General features: G+C 35.9%; 2 protein-coding genes across 9 annotated transcripts in view; one reads left to right on the top strand and one right to left on the bottom strand.

Moving 5' to 3' along the window:
• Positions 1-22,064, top strand: part of FAM149B1 (family with sequence similarity 149 member B1) — a 96,696-nt gene that overhangs the window by 40,418 nt on the left and 34,214 nt on the right. For 6 of the 8 annotated variants that reach the window (XM_086679969.1, XM_086679970.1, XM_086679971.1 and 3 more), the window contains 4 exons: positions 1,404-1,546; positions 2,610-2,726; positions 5,496-5,663; positions 8,620-8,807. In XM_086679969.1, coding sequence (XP_086536095.1) covers positions 1,404-1,546; positions 2,610-2,726; positions 5,496-5,663; positions 8,620-8,807 — 616 coding nt within the window. The remainder of the gene's footprint in view (positions 1-1,403; positions 1,547-2,609; positions 2,727-5,495; positions 5,664-8,619; positions 8,808-22,064) is intronic. The other 2 variants (XM_086679975.1, XM_086679974.1) reach the window with 2 other exon arrangements.
• Positions 1-22,064, bottom strand: part of DNAJC9 (DnaJ heat shock protein family (Hsp40) member C9) — a 100,660-nt gene that overhangs the window by 36,274 nt on the left and 42,322 nt on the right. The gene's annotated exons all lie outside the window — the stretch shown is intronic.

Raw genomic sequence — 22,064 nt, forward strand, 5'->3', positions numbered from 1 at the left:
TTTTTAATGTTTATTTATTTATTTTTGAGAGAGAGAGGAGGGGTGGAGAGAGAGGCAGAGAGAGAATCCCAAACAGGCTCCACACCGTCAGTGCAGAGGTGGACGTGGGGTTTGAACTCATGAACAGTGAGATAAAGACCCTGAGCCAAAATCAAGAGTCAGACGCTTAACTGACTGAGCCACCCAGGCTCCCCTCTTAGGATTTTTTTTTAAATTTTAATGTTTATTTATTTTTGAGAGAGAGAGAGAAAGAGAGAAGCCGATGTGGAGTTTGAACTCAGGAACTGAGAGATCATGACCTGAGCCAAAGTCGGACCCTTAGCCGACTGAGCCACCCAGGCGCCCCTATTTTGATTTTTAAGTTTATTTATTTTGAGAGAGACAGAGCGCGAGTGGGGAAGGGGCAGAGAGGGAGAGAGAGAATCCCAAGCAGGCTCCAGGCTGCCAGCGAAGAGCCTGATGTGGGGCTTGAGCTCACGAAACTGCGAGATCATGACCTGAGCCAAAACCAGGAGTCAGACGCTTAACTGACTGAGCCACCCAGGCACACCATGATTTTCTTTTCTTTTTTTAAAAAAAAGAAAATTTTTTTAAATGTTTATTTATTTTTTGGGAGAGACAGACACATAATGCGAGTGGGTTAGGGGTAGAGAGAGAGGGAGACACAGAATCCGAAGCAGGTTCCAGGCTCTGAACTGTCAGCACTGAGCCTGACGCGGGGGTCGAACTCACGAGCTGTGAGATCATGACCTGAGCCGAAGTCAGACGCTCAACTGACAGCCACCCAGGCGCCCCACCATGATTTTCTTAATAACCTTTTCTTTAGCTTTATTGTAAGAATACAGTATGCAATACATATATAAAATATGGGTTATTGTTAAAGCTTCCAGTCAGTTGTAAGCTATTAGTAGTTAGGTTTTTGGAGAGCCAAATGTTATATATGGATTTTTGACTGTGTGTGGGGGGGGGGGGGGGAAGGGGGCACATGGGGGCGGAGGGTCAGCATCCCTAAGGCCACATGTATAGGATTAACTGTCTATCTTCAGCTCTAAAAAAATACTGGAACCAAGCAACTATACTAAAATTAGCAATCATTATATTAGGTAGAATTATTGGTAATTTTAATTTATTCTTCATGTTTTTCTGGATCTTTCAAAATGATTACAATAAACATAGTATTTTTATAATGAAGAAAATGTTACTTTAAAAAAGTAGGTATTTCTATAAATTTTCTTTACATAGGAATAGGAAGGAAATCTGAATATTATAAGATGAAAATTCACTAAATTTTTTAATGGAAATTCAACAGTATTTCAAATGGACTAAATTTTAAATTTGATTGCTTTCAACCTTTAGGACTTTAAAAGCTCACCTAAATATTTAGGGGTGATATTTTCTTCCAGGAGCTTGATCAAAATGCCACTGAAAAGGTCCAGGCAATGTTCACAGCCATTGACGAGCTCTTGTATGAGCAGAAGTTGAGTGTGCATACTAAGAGTCTACAGGAAGAGTGCCAACAATGGACATGCAGCTTTCCTCACCTCAGGTATTAAAGCCCTAGATCTGGCTTGTAATCATGGCTAATACTAAAATTTGAAAAGCAGATATCTAGGGGCGCCTGGATTGCTCAGTTGGCTGTGTCCGATTCTTGATTTCGGCTCAGATCATGATCTCAGGTTGTGGGATTGAGCTCCACGTCAGGCTCCACACTGAGCATAGAGTCTCCTTAAGATTTTCTCCCTCTGCCCCTCTTCCTCACTGTCCTCTCTGTCTCTCTAAAATAAAAAAAAAAAAAATTAAAAAATATTTTTAAAAAAGCAGATATCCAAAAAAAAGCTTGTATTCTGAAATCTTTATGGACTTGGTTTTAATGAATGTAAATAAGGCCATATGGTATAAAGACTGCACTGAGAGAAAACTGAAGTTGATGGAAGTTTCTTAGAGTGTTCATAACTACCACTATGTTGTCCTAATTGAGAAAAACAGTTCCTTTACCTTGTAGCTGAGATCTATGCATTGTGGCTGTCCAAAGATCTCTTCTTTGGAGCAAGAGGGTCAGAAAATGTATTTGTTTACACTGTTGTCTACAAGAAAATTCTTACACAAATTTAAAAGCAGACATAAGCTGTTAGGAAGCTTCCCTCACTTACTTCCCTTACTTACATAGTAAGTATAGTAACTATAGTAAGTTACTATACTTACTACTTAAAATTTATGCCTAAAATTTATATAGCATCATGTTCTTAAGAATATAATTTATAGTTTTCACTAATTTGGCCTGGCTTTCATCCATTTTAGCAGATTTAATGAAGATTATTGTAGAGGATGGAGGGAAAATTACAAATTTTTGCTCAGTTTCCTTGGATTTTTTCAGCAGTGTGAGGCTATAGCTTTATCTTTTCCATATCTATTCTGTGGAAGAGAGCTATAACCTGTAATAAGATTCTGGATTCACATTTTTCTCTTAAGAATCATTCTTAATCAGTAGCGTACTAAGTACGCACTGGACTTTTATAGAGAGCCATCATATTTGTTCCAAGAATATCTACATTTTGTATGTATGCCAGGTGAATGTGCTTGATTGTCTCTTTATGTTGTTCATTTTGAAGGATCCTGGGTAGGCAGATAATCACTCCAAGCGAAGGATATGGACTGTATCCTAGATCCCCTTCTGTTGTTTCAGTTTCACATGAGACAACACTTTCTCAAGAAAGAGATTCTACTATGTAAGTATTCCTAATATGTAAGTATTTATGTATCCAAAGTGTTATGTTCTGCCAGTTATACTAGGGGATTAAAAAACTTATGTTTTACTTGATGGTATTTAATAAAGCACAGAAAATGCTGTTAAGATTGACCACAGTTTTTATGCATAGAGAATTTTATTATATAATTTTTTTGTTCAAAAAGTAAGTCATTCCCTAGGGTTTAAGGATACTTTTGTTATTCAGATATATCTCTATCTCTATCTCTATCTCTATCTCTATCTCTATCTATCTCTATGTCTCTATCTCTATGTCTCTATCTCTATATATTTATAGATACAGGCATTTCCTTCTTGAAATAAAGTGTAGATAGACTGGTTTCAGGAGATTTGGGAGTTTGAGAAACACACTTTATTTATTTATTTATTTTTTCAACGTTTATGTATTTTTGGGACAGAGAGAGACAGAGCATGAACGGGGGAGGGGCAGAGAGAGAGGGAGACACAGAATCGAAACAGGCTCCAGGCTCCGAGCCATCGGCCCAGAGCCTGACGCGGGGCTCGAACTCACGGACCGCGAGATCGTGACCTGGCTGAAGTCGGATGCTTAACCGACTGTGCCACCCAGGCGCCCCTGAGAAACACACTTTAAAGATTTTTTGAAAAAATACTGAAAAAGTAATTTTTCTTAAACATATAATATTAATTACAACTTAATTTCTTTACAAAAGTTAAACTGCTATTAGTTCATTAACTTAAACTGGGTAATTAGTATATTTAAAATAGCTAAATTCTTTTGAACACCTCAAACTCTTTAAACAACAGCAAAACAAACCAAAATAGGATTGTTCCACTCTCTTACATCATACACAAAAATACATTCAAAATGGATGAAAGACCTGTGAGACCTGAAACCATAAAAATCCTAGAGAACACAGGCAGTAACCTCTTTGACATTGGCTGTAGCAACTTCTTTCTAGATATATCTCCTGAGGCAAGGAAAACAAAAGCAAAAATAAACTATTTTATTTCATCAAAACAGAAAGTTTCCACACAGTGAAGGAAACAAATCAACAAAACTAAAAGGCAACCTATGGAATGGGAGAAATTTGGAAATATTTCCAAATATTTTAAATATTCTTCTTAAATATTTGGACATATTTCCAAAATTTGTTCAAGTCAGATTTTCCCACTAGCCTTGCTGAAAAGTGCCACAGGTTTATTCTTTTTTTTTTTTTTTTCATTAAAAAATACTTAAGGAAGGGGCGCCTGGGTGGCGCAGTCGGTTAAGCGTCCGACTTCAGCCAGGTCACGATCTCGCGGTCTGTGAGTTGGAGCCCCGCGTCGGGCTCTGGGCTGATGGCTCAGAGCCTGGAGCCCGTTTCCAATTCTGTGTCTCCCTCTCTCTCTGCCCCTCCCCCGTTCATGCTCTGTCTCTCTCTGTCCCAAAAATAAATAAACGTTGAAAAAAAAAAATTAAAAAAAAAAAATACTTAAGGTACAAAGGTATAAAGAACATCACAAAATATACATTGGTTATATTTAATATTTCGTTAAACAGAGCCATTTAAAAAAACTTACTGCTCAGATTTGACTGGTTTTCTCCAAAGTAAAGATTCTGAACTGAATGAGTCATCATATATTCATTGAATATCTGGGTAGGAAGAGAAATTTAAATATAAATAAGAGAAGATCCCTGCCCTTAAGGCATATGCATTTTGAACTATGGTGGAGTTACTGAAATAAGCATATTATCTCCTGAGGTACCTGAAAGTTGTAATTATTAATATTCTTAATTTTTCATCAATTTTTTTATTGAAAGAGACTTAAATATAAAATACTGGTATCAGGTGTACATCATAGTGATTCAGCAATTATATAAATTACAAAATGCTTACCACAATAAGTATAGTTACTATCTGCCACCAAAGTTATTACAATATTATTGATTATATTCCCTATGCCATACTTCTCATTCCTGTGACTTATTTATTTTATAACTGGCAGTCTGTACCTCTTAATACCCTTCACCTATTTTGCCAACCCTCCAATCCCTATTCCCTTTAGCAATCACCAGTTTGTCCTCTGTATTTATGAATCTGTTTGTTTTGTTTTGTTTATTCCTTTTTCTTGGTTTTTAGATTCCATGTTTAAGGTAAATCATATGGTATTTGTCTTTTCCTGTCTTATTTCACTTAGCGTTATATGCCCTATGTCCATCCATGTTGTAGCAAATGTCAAGTTCCAACCTTTTTCATGGCTGAGTAATACTCCATTGTATATACATACCACATCTTCTTTATCCATGAATCTATCTGTGGACACTTAAGTTGCTTTCATATCTTGGCTACTGTAAATAATGCTGCAATAAACATAGGAGTGCATGTATCTTTTCAAATTAATGTTTTTATTTTCTTCAGGTGGAATTCAGTGGTGGAATTACTGGGTCATATAGTATTTCTATTTTTAATTTTCGAGGAACCATAGTGGCTGCACCAATTTACATTCCCACCAATAGTGCATGAGGGTTCCCTTTTCTCCATATCCTTGCCAACACTTGTTATTTCTTGTCTTTTTGATACTAGCCATTCTGACTGGTTATTCTTAAATATTTTTAAACTTATCTCATAGCCTTAGCTGTTGCATCTGAAAAGACAGCAAATAGTATTTGATACTGCACAGTACACCTAGGCAGAGTAGGTCTATGGCTAGTGTTTATTCTTTCTGTTCTGAATTGCTGTAGGAACTGTTTATGTTATATACAATTAATAATTGCTTTTTCCTCTCCCAGATTTGGTATTAGGGGAAAGAAGTTACATTTTTCATCTTCTTATGCTCACAAAGCATCTCCCATTGCCAAATCCCCTAGTGTGTATTCTATGGAAAGAGAGGAGGAAGACTGTATAATCTTCTCTGAAGGAATAATAGAGGAATACCTAGCATTCGACCACACTGATATGTGAGTGTTAAGTATTTTAAGCTTTTTACTCCCCTCCTATTTTGTGTATTAATATCTATTTTTTTCTAATGTTTATTTTTGAAAGACAGAGCATGAGTGGGGGAGGGTCAGAGAGACAGGGAGACACAGAATTGGAAGCAGGCTCCAGGCTCTGAGCTGTCAGCACAGAGCCTGACAAAGGTCTCAAACTCACAAGCTGTGAGATCATGACCTGAGCCAAAGTCGGATGCTTAACTGACTGAGCCACCCAGGCACCCCTCTATTTTTTCTAAAGTATACTACTCAGGGACACCTGGTGACTCAGTCCATTGAGTGTCTGACTCTTGATTTTGGCTCAGGTCATGTTCCCAGGGTTGTGGGATTGAGCCCTGCATTGGGCTCTGTGTTGAGTGTGGAGCCTGCTTGAGGTTCTCTTTCTCTTTCTCTCTCTCTCTCTCTCTCTCCCCCTCCCTCTGCTCCTCCTCTCCCCCACTCATGCTTGCTCTCTCGCTAAAAATGGATTGAAAAAATAATAAAATCTACTACTCAGAACCGCCCCCCCAAAAGACAGAAAAAAAACACAACCAAACAAAATATAAAGTACACAACCAATATTACATATAATTAGATTGATGTCACTTGGTTATTTATTTCCTATTACTTCCGAGGTATCCAGAGTTCATGTGCTTAGTTGATGTAAATTCCTATTGCTTCCACATACCAGACTCCCTTGTGTATTTTCTTCCTGAATGTGTTATTTGCCTCTTCCTGAGATTAAACATTTTTAAATGAGTTAATTTCTTTCTTCACATAATTTGATTTTACCTTTTGTAAATCATCACCAGTTAATTCATGGAAATCTGAAGCTTTTCAAAGGAGCAGTTGAAGAGGTGTGAACTTTGTTTACGTAAATCCTTTTTGAAAAGGTATACACAGTTTATATAAAACCTTATACTTAGCACAGACTTTACAATTAATAATGCTTGTTTATATCCATTCTTATTGTATTCTGACAATAGTCCTGTGACACAGATATTATTTACCATCTCTATAGGATAGGTGAGAATCAGAGTGGTTAAATGATTTGTCTGAGGTAAAGCTAAGACCTAAAACCTTATTCATCTTACTCTAAATCCAGTGCTCTCTTCACTATCCTATGCTACCCTTCTGAAACATTAACCTCTTAAGCTATTCCTCCAAGCCTTTAAAAGTTCCAGAGCACAACAAGTGGGAGAGAGGCAAAGAAGGAGGGAGAGAGAGAGAAATCCCAAGCAGGTTCCACACTGTCCACTCAAAGCCTGATGTGGGACTCGAATTCACGAACCGTGAGATCATGACCTGAGACCAAGTCGGACGCTTAACCAACTGAGCCACCCAGACGCCCCAAAAGGAAATGGATTTTAAATAAAGGAAATAAAATTCAATCTCATTCACAATTACCAGTGCAAATTAAAACTATAAGAAGATACTATTTTATCTGTCAGACTGGCAGAGAAAACAAAGAAGTTTGATAATTCCTTGAATGGAAAAAAGGCACATTTTTTCAACACTGAAGATTATCTCTCTTTAGAGGAAAGTGGGCAATATCTTTCCATTTTAAATGCATATACAATTTCACTCAATAATTCTATTTATAGGAATTTATCCTACAGATATAATACCCATGTAGCCAAAGAACTACATACAAGAATATTAAATGTCTTATTGACTATAAGAACAAAAGCCTGGTTGATCAATAACTGGATAGTTAGATATACTATGGTATATCCAGTAGAATTCTCTGCAGCTATTTTTTCAGAGGCGTATTCATATGTATTAATAGAGATGGAGGGCCAGATATATTTTTAAATAAAAGGCCACAATGCAGTGCAGTGTATAACGTAACTATTTCCCTGGACCAATGTATAATGTTTGCTTCTGGGAATGGTGCCTGGGAGACAGGAATGTAAACTTATTTTTCACTACATAAATACATTTCCTTCTGTATAATGTGAATTTTTTTTCATCATATGAGAGTGTTATCTCCTATAAAAAGAAATATAAATTTAAATACAATTAATACTAAATCAGCCTTCTCCCCAACTTAATGCCATGCCAGCTCTTCCTTGGGAAAGAAGTAAAGAGTCTTTAGCTGCCCTGCATAAACCTCTTAGCATCCTTCTTTCCTAGTTAGAGCTTCTTATTTAATTCTTGACACCTCTGCTACCCCAGGGATAATTTTCACGGGAGAGGCCGTAAGATATTTCTTCATAGCCCAAGTGTTCCAGAATTTGCTTTGTGTTAATTTATAATACATCTATCATAGGTAAGCATATCTGTCAGCTAGATCTTTGCCCCTCAAATACTGGGGCTGTTGGTACCTCCTTCCAGAGAAGAGACAGACTTGGCTGAGTTTCTGGACTACAGATAGCTACATGGTCTCCAAAAAGGCCTCACAGTAGCTTCTTGTGCTGGTGGGCTCCTCTCCTTTCCCTTTCCAGCCAAATGCCAATTGTTTGTTTGGATTAATAAAAGTACGCTATTTCTCTAATGAATCACTGCCTCAAATAACTATGTGACACAGTCACATGCCCATCATTAAATGGTACACGAATAGTAATCTAAATGTTATCCAGTCACAACAAAAAGATTATTTCTGTATGCCTGTCATAGCTTATTGCTCAACTGACAATGTTCACTGTTCAAAGCTAAAAAATACACAATGAGACCTCAGTCTTCTTTTTCTTATTCTTTTTTTTTTTTTTTTTTTTTTTTTGGCAGAGTAGTGGGGTGGGGTGGAGTAAAAAGGGAAATTCAGTCTGTTTGAAAACTCCCTTAGGTCACAAGACAGTTTAACACATATGCTACATACATATACTGAGCTACATACATATACATGTGGGGAGGGGACACAAATCACGCTCCTGGAGAAGCACAAAACACAGTGGTGAACACTCAGTAAAGAATAACTAGGAAGTCTTATTTGCTTCTGTTACAGGGAAGAGGGGTTTCAAGGAAAGAAATTACAAGCATCTCCAGAGAAACAGAAATTAGGGTACCCTCCCATTGCTCCATTTTACTGCATGAAAGAGGACGTCCTTGCTTATGTGTTTGACGACGTGTGGAGCAAAGTTCTGAGCTGTATGGAGCAGCTGACACGTAGTCATTGGGAGGGATTTGCTTCTGGTAAGGATCTTTGTGAAAACAACATAAAAAAATAATTATTTATGATTTCCAAACCCTGACTAGTCTTTCAGATTATATGTTTCATTACTGCAAAAGACTCATATTTGTATTTTCCACAGACACTAACAGATATTTAGACAATATTTGAAAATGAGTGGATGAGTAACAAGGCTATTCTATGATGACTATACTGTGTTTTATTTGAATATAGTTATTTGTGAGAAAAAAGATGTGCAAGTGGCAAATACATTTTTTAAACTGCTCTACTTAAGAATAATTGATTATAAAATAAACCATTCATATTTAAAGTGTAAATTGGTCAATTGACCTATGTATACATGAAACCACAAAACAGTCAATATAATATATATAATACCTTTGTAATCCCTTTCTGCCCCTGCCTGACCCCCAATCCCCACGTGCTTTGTCACTATAGTTTAGTTTTTATTTTGTAGAGTTTCATATAAATGGAATCAGGGTATTTCCTTTTTGTAAGCTTCCTTCATTCAGCATGATCATTTTGAGATTCATCTATGTAAATGTGTGCATCAGCAATTTATTCCCAAGAAGTGTTCCACTGTTGCACAATTTGTTTATCCATTTACCTGTTCATGGACATTTGGGTTCTTTTCAATTCGGGACTATAATATGCAAAGCTATTATGCACATTACTATGCAAGAATTTTTTGCACATACATTTCCTTTTCTCTTAGGTAAATTTCTAGGAGTGGAATGGTTTGATTATATGGTTAAATGTATATTTAGCTTTTTAAGAATTATTTTGTTTTTCTGTATTGCACAAAAAACTATCACAAACTTATCAGTTTCAAACAACATACATTTTTTATCTCACAGATTTGTGGGTCAGAAGACCAGGAATGGCTTAGCTAGTTCTCTACTTAGGATCTCACAAAGCTGTGATCAAGGTGTTGGCCACAGCTAGGCTCTCATGAAGAGGCTCACTTAGGAACGGAAACACTTCCCCTTTTGTGTGTTCTTAGAAGTATCGAGTTTCTTGTAACTGTAGGAGTCACAGCAGCTTTCTTCTTCAAAGCCAGCAAGAAAGGCTGAGAGCTAGTCAGCAAAACAGAAGCTTATATAATGTAACATATTCATGGAAGTGACATCTCATCACTTTTACCATCTTCTGTTGGTCTGGAGTAAGTCACACTCAAAGGGATATTCTACAAAGATATGAACACCGGGGCGCCTGGGTGGTTCAGTTGGTTAAGCTTCTCACTTCGGCTCAGGTCATGATCTTGCAGTCTGTGGGTTCGAGCCCCACATCAGGCTCTATGCTGACAGCTCAGAGCTTGGAGCCTGCTTCGGATTCTGTGTCTCCCTCTCTCTCTGCCCCTCCCCCTCTCATGTTCTGTCTCTCTCTGTCTCAAAAATATATAAAAACTAAAAAAAAAAAAAAAAAAAAAAAAAGATGTGAACACCAAGAGGTAAGAGGGGCCACCTTAGAGTTTGTCCATTACAGTTCTCCCACTTGCCCCTAATGATTCCTGTGCTCCCACATGCAAAATACACTAAATTCCCAAGAGACTTATTATAGCATAGCTCAGAAGTTCAAAATATTATCATCTAAATTAGGTCTTGGTATGAATAAACTTCCCCATGAATGGATATAATACATTAAGTAAAGTTACTGGGGCCCAATTCTCTTCCATCTATATATCTGTGAAACTAAAGGCTATATACATAGGAATATAAACATCTAACTATATAATCCAACCAACCATTCCTGTCATAGAGAAAAGTCGCCTTACCCCAACACACCCATCATACAATAGTGGGCCAGGGAAAGGATAACAGACATTCTAGATAAGGGAGGGGGGGTGGGCAGAAATGAAAGGTTAAGTGGCACCTGGGTGGCCCAATCACTTAAGTGTCTGACTCTTGATTTCGGCTCAGGTCATGATCTCATGGTTCATGAGATCGAGCCCAATGTCGGGCTCTGTGCTGACAGTGCAGATCCTGCTTGGGATTCTCCCTCTCTCTCCCTCTGCCCCCTACCCTACTCACAGTCTCTCTCTCTTTCTTAAAATAAATAAACATTAAAAAAAAGAAGGTTAAAAAAAAAAAAAGGTTTATAGTAATTCTGAAGTCCAGTTGGGAAAATACTGGGAGTTCTAGTCCTAGAAATAGCTCTCTGTTCCAACCTCTGGGCTCTTGGTTTTGCCCTCTGAATCATCCTTCCTTTTTCACATGTGTGAAAGCTAAGTAGTTTTATTAGACTGCTTCCTGGTAGTAGAATTTTGAGGGTCTGACAGCCTTCTTTCATTTAAACTCTTTCACCATCTAGAGATACAAATTTTTCAAAATTATAAAGTCCTGGTTTCTTTACGTTTAATATTTTTTCCATCAGTTTCTCTTTCTCATCTCATGTTTTATTGTACAAGTAGCAGGAAAAAAATCAGACCTCACTTTCAATAACTTTGACTGGAACTCTTCTTAGCTATACAACCAGAATCATCACTTTAAGTCCTGCCTTCCACATGACCACAGGAGACCATTTCACTAAACATTCTTCCACTAAATAACAAGCACCTCCTTCTTCCAGTTTTTAATAACATTTCCTTCTGAACCCTCCCCTAGAACATCCTCCAAATTGAAATTTCTACTAAGTCTGTTCAAGGCAATTTATGTTTTCTCTATCATGTTTCTCCAAATTCTTCTATCAATGAACAATCAAAAATGAAATTAAGAAAACAGTTCATTTCTAATAGCATCAAAGAGAATAAAATACTTAGAAATAAACTTAACTAAGAAAGTGTAAGACTTTTACACTGAAAACTACAAGACATTATTGTAAGAAAATAGGGAAGACCTAAAGAATTGGAAAGTCTTCCTGTGTTTTATGGATTAGAAGACTTAATATTGTTAAGTGGCAATACTCCCGAAACAGATTTGAGTGAATGTCCAAAATAATATAAAAAAGAACAAAGTATGAGGCTTCACATTTCCTGATTTTAAAACTTAGTACAAAGGTACATTAACCAAAACAGTGTGGTACTGACATAAGAATCGACATATAGATCAACAGAATAGCATCAAGAGTCTAGAAATAAACCCTCACATATACAGCCAATTGATTTTCAACAAGGGTGCCAAGACCATTCAATGGGAGAATAGTATCTTCAACAAATGGTGCTAAAACTGGATAACCACATGAAAAAGAATGAATTTGGACCCTTCTTTCACACTACATACAAAGTATCAACTCAAAATGGATCACAAGCATACATTTAAGAACTAAAACTATAAAACTCTTAGAAGAAAACATAAGAGTAAATCTTAATGAGGTTGGATTTAGCAATGGATTCTTAGATATGACACCAAGACCACAAGCAACAAAAAAATCAATAGACTGGATTTTATCCTAAAAAAAAAAAAATCTATGTATCAAAGGATATTATCAAGAAAGTGAAAAGACAACCTACAGAATGGAAGAATATATATGCAAATCATACACCTGGTAAGATTCTAGCATCCACAATATGTAAAGTACAATTCAACAACAAAGGAACAAACAACTCAGTTTAAAAATGGGCAAACAACTTGAATAGGTATTTATCCAAAGAAGATACACACATGGCCAGTAAGCATATGAAAAGACGTTCAACATCCTTATTCATTAGGGAAATACAAACCAACACCAAAATCACAATGAAATGCTACTTCTACCCACTATGATGGCTACATTAAAAAAAAAAGAAAGAAGACAATAACAAGTATTGGTGAGTATGTGGAGAAACTGAAACACTCATACATTGCTGTGGTAAGGTAGAATGGTGTGGCTACCATGTAAACAGTTTGGTAGTTCCTCAAAAATTTAAACATAAGATTGCCGTATGACCAGCAATTCCACTCAAAGTATATAACCAAGAGAACTGAAACCTTATCTGCAAAAAAGCCCGTGTATGATTGTTCACAGCAGCATTTTCATAATAGTCAAAAAGTTACAATTGACGCAAATGTTCATCAGCTATGAATGGAGAAACAAAATTTGGTATATACATATGTTATGGACTGAATTGTGTCCTCCTCAAAATTTATATGTTGAAGACCTAATCCCCAGTGTGAATGTTTGGAGGTGGGGCTTTTAGGAAGGTAATTAAGGTTAAATGAAGTCATAAGCATGGGGACCTAATCTTATAGAGTTGGTATCCTTATAAGAAGAGGAAGAGACCAAAGCCCCCTTTCTGTGCATGCACGGAAAAGTGGTAATGCAAGGACGCAGCTGCCTACAAGCCAGATAGCACCTTGATCTTGAACTTCTGACCTCCAGAACTTTAAGAAAATAAATTTCTGTTATTTAAGCCATTCAGTCTGTGGTATATTGTTATAGCAGGATAAGTAACTAATGTACTATGCAATGTAATATTATTAGTTCATAAACTAAAATTAAGTAATCATGCATGTTACAACATGGATAAACCTTGAAAATATTATGCTAAGGGTAAGAAGCCAAACACAAAAAGCCACATATTGTATGATTTTATTCAGTTGAAATGTCCAGAACAGGCATATCCATAGAGACACAAAGTAGTTTAGTGGTTGCCAAGGGATATAGGGAGAAAGGAATTGGGAGGTATGTGGTGTCTCTTTGCAGTGATAGAAATTTTCTGAAATTAGATAGTGGTGCTGACTGCACAACATTGTGAATATACTAAAAACCAATTAATTGTGTACTGTAAAATGGTTAAAAATGGTGAATTTTATGTTATATGAATTTTATTTCATTAAACATTTTAAAATATTTTAAACCTGTATGTAAATGTGAGTCTGTTGGTGATTCTTTTATAGATATGAAAAAAATTTTTAAATTTATTCATTCTAAAAACAAAAGCAAAAAGTGTTCATCCATTTGTCCAACTCCCTATGCCCTGCCTCAGGCAACTACCAATCTCTTCTCTATGAACTTGGTTTTATTTATTTATTTGTTTGTTTGTTTGTTTATTTATTTATTTTTAGATTCCATCTATAAGAAAGATCATATGTTATTTGTCTTTCTCTAACTTACTTCATTTAGTATAATGCCCTCGAGGTCCGTTCATGTTGTCACATATAGAAAGATTTCATTCTTTTTTAGGGCTGAAGTGTATTTCATTGTATATATACACCACAGTTGCTTTTTTTAAATCCTTTCATCTACTGACGGACACTTCAGTTGTTTCCATATCTTGGCTATTGTAAATAATGCTGCAATGAACATGGAGGTACATCTATCGTTTCAAGTTGGTATTTTTCTTTTCTTTGGATAAATACCCAGAAGTGGAATAGCTGAATCATATGGTAGCTCTACTTTTAATTTTTTTGAGGAAAATCCATACTGGTTCCTATAGTGGGTATACCAATTTACATTCCCACAAGTAGTGCACGAGGGTTACCTTTTTACACCTCCTTGCCAACCCTTGTTATTTCTAGACTTTTTGATAATAGCCATTCTGACTAGTGAAACTGCATTTTAATTTTCATCTGCATTTTCCTGATGATGAGTAATGTAGAGCATCTTTTCATGTACCTTTTGGCCATCTGTATTTCTTCTTTGGAAAAATGTCTATTCAGATCTTCTGCCCATTTTTAAATTGGGGTTTTTTTGGCTATGTATATATTTTCATAAATTTTGGAAATTAGCCCCTTATCAGATAGATGATTTGCAAGTATTTTCTCCCATTCAATAGACTGCTTTTCCATTTTGTTGACTTTTCCTTTTGCTGTGCAGAAGCTTTTTAATTTGATGGTGTTTTTTGTTTTGTTTTTTTTGGGTTTTTTGCTTTCCTTGGTTTTGCTTTTGGCATCAGATTCAAAAAATCATGGCCAAGACCTATGTCAAGAAGCTTACCTCATGTTTTTTTCTAGGAGTTTTGTGGTTTCAGGTCTTATCTTCAAGTCTTTATTTTAAACTGACTTTTGTACATGGTGTAAGATACTGGTCCTACTTTCCAAAAAACATTTATTGAAGAGACTGTCTTTTACTCCTTTTATATTCTTATCTCCTTTATTGTAAATTACTTGACCATATATGTGTGGGTTTATTTCTGAGTTTTCTATTCTATTGTATTGATCTATGTGTCTGTTTTTATGCCAGCACCTTACTGTTTTAATTGCGATAGCTATGTAGTATAGCTTGAAATCAGGGAGCAAGATGCTTCCAGCTTTGTTCTTTATCAAGATTGCTTTGGCTATTTGGGGTCTTTATGGTTCCATACACATTTTAGGATTATTTGGTTCTATTTCTGTGAAAAAAGCTATTCAAATTTTGATAGGAATCACATTGAATCTGTGCATTTTGGGGGGGGTGTTTTGGACATTTAAAAAATGTTAATTTTTCTAATCTGTGAGCACAGAATATCTTTCCATTTATTTGTGCCTTCTTCAGTTTCTTTCATTAATGTTTTGTAGTTCTCAGTATACAGGTCTTTACCTCCTTGGTTAAATTTATTCATAGGTATTTTATTCTTTTTGATGCAGGTGGGATTGTTTTCTTAATTTTGTCTTTATCATAGTCTATTATTAGTGTATATAAATGCAGTACATTCTTGTGTATTGATTTTGTATCCTACAACTTCACTGAATTCATTTATTAGTTCTAACAGTTTTTGATAGAATTTCTAGGGCTTTCTATATATCATCTGCAAATAGTGAGAGCTTTATTTCTTCCTTCCCAATTTGAATGGCTTTTTTTCTTTTTCTTGCCTAACTGCTCTGGCTAGGACTTCCAATACTATGTTGAATAAAAGTGGTGAGAGTGCCTATCCTTGTCTTATTTCTGATCTTAGAAGAAACTTTCAGCTTTTCACTGTTGAGTATAATGTTAGCTGCGGGTTTGTCATATATGTCCTTTATTATGTTGAAGTACATTACCTTTGTACTCACTTTTTTGAGAGTTTTGAATTTTGTCAAATGTTTTTTCTGCATCTATTGAGATTATCATATGATATTCATTTTTATTAATGTAGTGTATCACATTGACTGATTTGCAGATGTTGAACCATCCTTGCATCCCTGGATTAATCTCACTTAATCACGATATATTATTCTTTCAATGTATTGTGGAATTTGGTGTGATAATATTTTCTTGAGGATTTCTGCATTTATGTTCATCAGGGATACTGGCCTGTACTCTCTTGTGGCATCCTTGGTTTTGGTACTAAGTAATGCCAATCTTGTTTTAAAAAAAAGTTTAGAAGAGTTCTTTCCTCTTCTGTTCTTTGGAAGAGTATGAGAAAGATTGGTATTAATTCTTCTTTGAATGTTTGTTGGAATTCACCAGTGAAGCCATATGGTCCCGAATTTTTGTTTGTTGCCAAGTTTTTTCTTGCTCATTCAGTCTCCTTACTAGTAACTGGTGTGTTCACATTTTCCATTTCATCATGACTCAGTCTTGGTAGGTTGTATGTTCTTAGAAAATTATCCATTTATTTTAGGTTGTCCGATTTGTTGGTATAGAAATGTTCATAGTCCCTTATGATCCTTTATTTCTTTGGAATCAGTTATTACATTTCCTTTTTCATTTCTGATTTCACTTGAATCCTCTTTTTTATGGATTGTATGGATATTTTAACAATATTTGTTATTTTGTTGAGGATTTTTGCATCTGTGTTCATCAGAGATATTGGCCTATACTTCTCTTTTTTTATGGTGTCTTTATCTGGTTTTGGTGAGTAATACTGGCCTCATAAAATGAATTTGGAAGTTTTCCTTCCATTTCCATTTTTTTGAAATAGTTCGAGAATAAATATTAACTATTCTTTAAATGTTTGGTAGAATTTGTCTGTGAAGCCATCTGGTCCTAGACTTTTGTTCGTCTGGGAGTTGTTTTTTTTTTTTTTGTTTGTTTCTTTTTTTTTTTTTTTACTGATTCCATTTGTTTGCTGCTTAACAGTTTAAGTTTTCTATTTCTTTCTGTTTCAGTTTTTGGTAATCTATGTTTTTAGGAATTATCCATTTCCTTCAGGTTGTCCAATTTGTTGGCATACTTATAATATTCTAATTGTTTGTATTTCTATGGTGTCGGTTGTTATTTCTCCTTTCTCATTTGTGATTTTATTTGGGCCCTTTCTCTTTTCTTTTGGATAAGTCTGGCTATAGTTTATCAAATTTATTAATTTTTGCAAAGAACCAGTTCCTGGTTTCATTGTTCTATTCTATTGTTTTTTTTTTTAATTCAGGTTATTTAAAATAGATATAGTATTGGTTTCAGTAGTAGAATTTAATGATTCATCACTTCATATAACACCCAGTACTTATCCCAACAAATGCCCTCCCTAATGCCTATCACCCATTTAGACCACCCCCTCTCCAGCAACCCTCAGTTTGTTCACTGTATTTAAAGTCTCTTATGGTTTGCTTCTCTCTCTCTTTTCTTCCCCTTTCCCAGTGTCCATCTGTTTTTTTCTTAATTCCACATATGAGTGAAATCATAATATTTGTCTTTCTCTGACTTATTTCACTTAGCATAATATGCTCTAGTTCCATCCACATTGTTGCAAATGGCAAGGTTTTGCTCTTTTATTAAGTTTTTTTTTTAATGTTTATTTTTGAGAGAAAGAGAGAGAGAGAGAGTGTGTTTGTGTGCGAGCAGGGGAGGGGCAGAGAGGGGAAAGAGGATCTGGAGCAGGCTCTGTGCTGACAGCAAAGAGCCCAATGTGGGGCTCAAACTCACAAACTGTGACCTGAGCCGAGGTCGGATGCCTAACTGACTGAGCCACCAAGGTGCCCCGGTTTCATTCTTTTTGACTACCAAGTAATATTCCATCGTATGTAAAGCCTTGGATTGTGAGTAACTTGTTCTGCAAATGTTCCACAAGACAAACATTTCTAATAAATTTTAACTTGATAAACGAGCAATGTTTTGCAACGTAAGTAGTATGTCACACCAAATGCCACATGATCACAACTGAGCCAATGTTTCTTCCCCCTCCCTCTCTCTCTCTCTCTTGCTGTGGGATTGTGGGTGAAGTTATCTTGATGAGGTCCCAATAGTTCCTTTTTGTTTTTGTTTCCCTTGGCTCAGGAGACATGTCCAGTAAGAAGTTGCTGTGGCCAAGGTCAAAGAAGTTGTTGCCTATTTTCTCCTGTAGGATTTTGATGGCTTCCTGTCTTGCATTTTGGACTCTCATCCATTTTGAATTTATTTTTGTGTATGAGTTAAGAAAGTGATACAGTTTCATTCTTCTGCATGTCGCTGTCCAGTTCTCCCAGCACTATTTACTGAAGAGACAGTCTTTTCCCCCTGCATTGGATACTCTTTCCTGCTTTGTTGAAGATTAGTTGGCCATACATTAGTGGGTCTGTTTCTGAATTCTCTGTTCTGTTCCACTGATTAGTTTGTTTTTTACCAGTACCATACTGTCGTGATTACAGCTTTGTAATATAGCTTGAAGTCTGAAATTGTGATGCCCCCAACTTTGGTATTATTTTTCAACATTACTTTGGCTATTTAGGGTCTTTTGTGGTTCCATACAAATTTTAAAATTGTTCTAGTTCATGAAGAATGCTGTATTATTTTGATAGGGATTGCATTGAATGTGTAGATTGCTTTCGGTAGTATCAACATTTTAATAATACTTGTTCTTCCAATCCATGAACGTGAAATGTTTTTCCATTTCTCTGTGTCTTCTTTAATTTCTCTCATAAGCTTTCTATAGTTTTCAGTGTACAGATCTTTTACCTCTTTGGTTAGGTTTATTCTGAGGTATCTTATGGTTTTTGTTGCACCAAAAAGTGTAAATGAGATCAATTCCCTGATTTCTCTTTCTGCTGCTTCATTATTGGTTATAGATATGCAGCCAATTTCTGTACATCGATTTTATATCCTGTGACTTTGCCAAATTCATGTATCAGTTCTAGCAGTCTTTTGGTGGAGTCTTTCAGGTTGTCCACTTAGAGTATCATGTCATCTTTGAAGAGTTAAAGTTTGACTTCTTCCTCGCCAATTTGTATGCCTTTTATTTCTTTTTGTTGTCTGATTACTGAGGCTAGGACTTCCACTATTATGTTAAACAACAGTGTTGAGAGTGGACATCCTGTTGTGTTCCTGACCTTAGGGGGAAAGCTCTGTTTTTCTCCATTGGGGATGATATTGGCTGTGGGTCTTTCATATATGCCCTTTATGATACCAAGGTATGTTCCTTCTATCCCTACTTTCTTAAGGGTTTTTATCAAGAAAGGATTCTGTGTTTTGTAAAATTCTTTTTCTGCATCTATTGAGAGGATCATATGGATCTTTTTTTGTTTTTACTGTTTATTTTTGAGAGAGGGAGGGACACAGCATGGGGGGGGGGGGAGGGACAGAAAGAAAGGGAGACACAAATCTGAAGAAGGCTCCAGGCTCCAAGCTGTCAGCACAGCTGATGAACCGCGAGACCATGACCTGACCTGAAGTCAGACACTTAACCAACTGAGCCACCCAGGTGCCCCGAGGACCATACAGTTCTTATCCTTTTCTTTTATTAATGTGGTGTATCATGTTGATTGATTCACAAATATTGAACCAGCTGTGCAGCCCAGGGATAAATCTCACTTGATCATAGTGAATAATTCTTTTAATGTACTGTTGAATTTGATTTGCTAGTATCTTGTTGACAATTTTTGCATCCAGACTCATCTGGGATATTGGCCTGAAATTCTCCTTTTTGGTGGGATTTTTGTCTGGTTTTGGAATCAAGGTAATGCTGGCTTCATGGAATGAGTTTGGAAGCTTTCCTTTCATTTCTGTTTTTTGGAACAGTTTGAGAAGAATAGGTATTATCTCTTCTTTAAATATCTAATAGAATTCCCTTGAGAAGCCATCTGTCCCAAGACTCTTGTTTATTGAAAGATTTTTGATTACTGATTCAATTTCTTTGCTGCTTATGGACTTGTTCAAATTTTCTCTTTCTTTCTTTTCAATTTTGGTAGTGTGTATGTTTCTAGGAATTTGTCCATTTCTTCCAGATTGCCTAGTTTGTTGGCATATAATTTGTTACAGTATTATAATTGTATTTCTGTGGTGTTGGTTGTGATCTCTCCTCTGTTATTCATGATTTTATCAACTTAGGTCCTTTTTTTGTTGTTGTTGTTGTTGGTGGTGGTGGTGGTGGTGAGTCTGGCTAGGGACTTATCAATTTTGTTAATTCTTTCAAAGAACCAGCTCTTAGTTTTGTTGATATGTTGTACAGTTTTGTTGTTGTTGTCATTTCTATATCAGTTATTTCTGCTCAATATTTATTATTTCCCTTCTTCTGCTGACTTTAGGCTTTATTTGCTATTCCTCTTCAAGATCCCTTAGGTGTAAGGTTAGATTGAGTATTTGGGACCTTTCTTGCTTCTTGAGATAGGCCTTTCCTCTTAGGACTGCCTTTGCTGCATCCCAAAGAGTTTGGACTGTCATATTTTATTTTCATTGCTTCCATATTTTTTTACATTTCTTCTTTCATTTTCTAGTTAAACCATTCATTCTTTAGTAGGATGTTCTTTAACCTCAATGTATTTTAAGGCTTTCCAATTTTTTTCTTGTGGCTGACCAAGTTTCATAGCATTGTGATCTGAAAATATGCATGATATGATCATAATCTTTTTGTACCTGTTGAGGACTGATTTGTGACCCAGTATGTGATCTATTCTGGAGAATGTTCCATGTGCACTTGAGAAGAATGTGTATTCTGCTGATTTAAGGTGAGATGTTCTGAATATACGTTAGGTCCATCCAGTTCAGCGTGTCAGTCAAAGCCATTGTTTCCTCGTTGATTTTCTTCTTAGATGATCTGTCAGTTGTTGTAAGTGAGGTATTAAAGGCCCCTACATTACTGTATTATTATCAATGAGTTTTTTCATGTTTGTGATTAATTGATTTATATACTTGGGTGCTTCCATGTTGTGGGCATATTTACAATTGTTAGATATTCTTGATGGATAGATCCTTTAATTATTATGTAATGCCCTTCTTCATCTCTTGTTATAGTCTTTGCTTTAAAGTCTAGTTTGTCTAATATAAATATGGCTACTTTGGCTTTCTTTGACCTCATAGCCTAATAATATAATAGATCATTCTCCATCCCCTCACTTTCAATCTGCAAGAGTCTTTACATCTAAAATGAGTCTCTTATAGGCAACATATTAGATGGATCTTGTTTTTTTAATCCATTCTGACACACTGTGTCTTTTTATTCGAGCATTTAGTCCATTTACATTCAGAGTGATTACTGAAAGATATGAATTTAGTGCCATTGTGTTACTTGTAGAGTTGGTATTATTAGTGATGTTCTCTGATCCACTGTAGTCTTTGTTGCTTTGGTCTTTTTTTTTTTTTTTTTTTTTTTGGTCTCCACTTACACAGTCCACCTTAAAATTTCTTGCAAGGTCAGTTTAGTGGCCATGAACTCCTTTACTTTTCGTTTGTCTGGGAAACTCTTTATCTCTCCCACTACTGTGAGTGACAACCTTGCTGGATACAAAATCTTTGGCTACATATTTTTTGCATTCAGCACATTGAATATTTCCTGCCACTCCCTTTGGGCCTGCCAAATTTCAGTGGATAGGTCTGCTACTAACCTTATGTGTCTACCCTTATAGATTAATGACCTTTTGTTCCTAGCTGCTTTCAGAATTCTCTCTATATTTTGCAAGTTTCACTGTGATATGTTGTGGTGTTGACCAGTTTTTGTTGACTTTGAGGGGAGTTCTCTGTGCCTCTTGGACATGAATGCCTGTTTCCTTCCCCAAATTAGGGAAGTTCTCATCTTTAATTTGTTCAAATAAACCGTCTGCCCCTTTTCCCTGCTCTTCTTCTGGGACTCCTATGATACGGATATTGTTTCATTTTACAGAATCACTAAGTTCTCTAAGTCTCCTCTCAAGATCTAAGATTCTCCTTTTCCTCTTCTTTTCAGCTTTATTAGTTTCCATAATTTTATCTTCCATATCACCTATTCTCTCCTCTCTTCCCTTCACTCCTCACTATGACTGTATCCAATTGGTTTTGTATCTCAGTTATAGCGTTTTTTATTTCAGCTTGACTAGTTTTTAGGTCTTTGATCTCTACGGCAAGTATTTCTCTAGTGTCCCCTATGCTTTTTTCAAGCTGAGCTATTAGCCTTATGCGTGGTATTTTAAATTATTGTTCAGATACATTGCTTAAATCTGTTTTAAGCAATTCCTTAGCTGTGATTTCTTCCTGAATTTTATTTTGGGGAGAAGTCCTCCATCTTGTCATTTTGGCTAAGATTCTGTCTTTTGTGTGTTTTAAAAGCTTGGTACATTTCCTGC

Source organism: Puma concolor, chromosome D2, assembly GCF_028749965.1.
Source record: "Puma concolor isolate L17-30 chromosome D2, mPumCon1.1.hap2, whole genome shotgun sequence".
In the NCBI taxonomy this organism is placed as follows: Eukaryota; Metazoa; Chordata; class Mammalia; order Carnivora; family Felidae; genus Puma; species Puma concolor.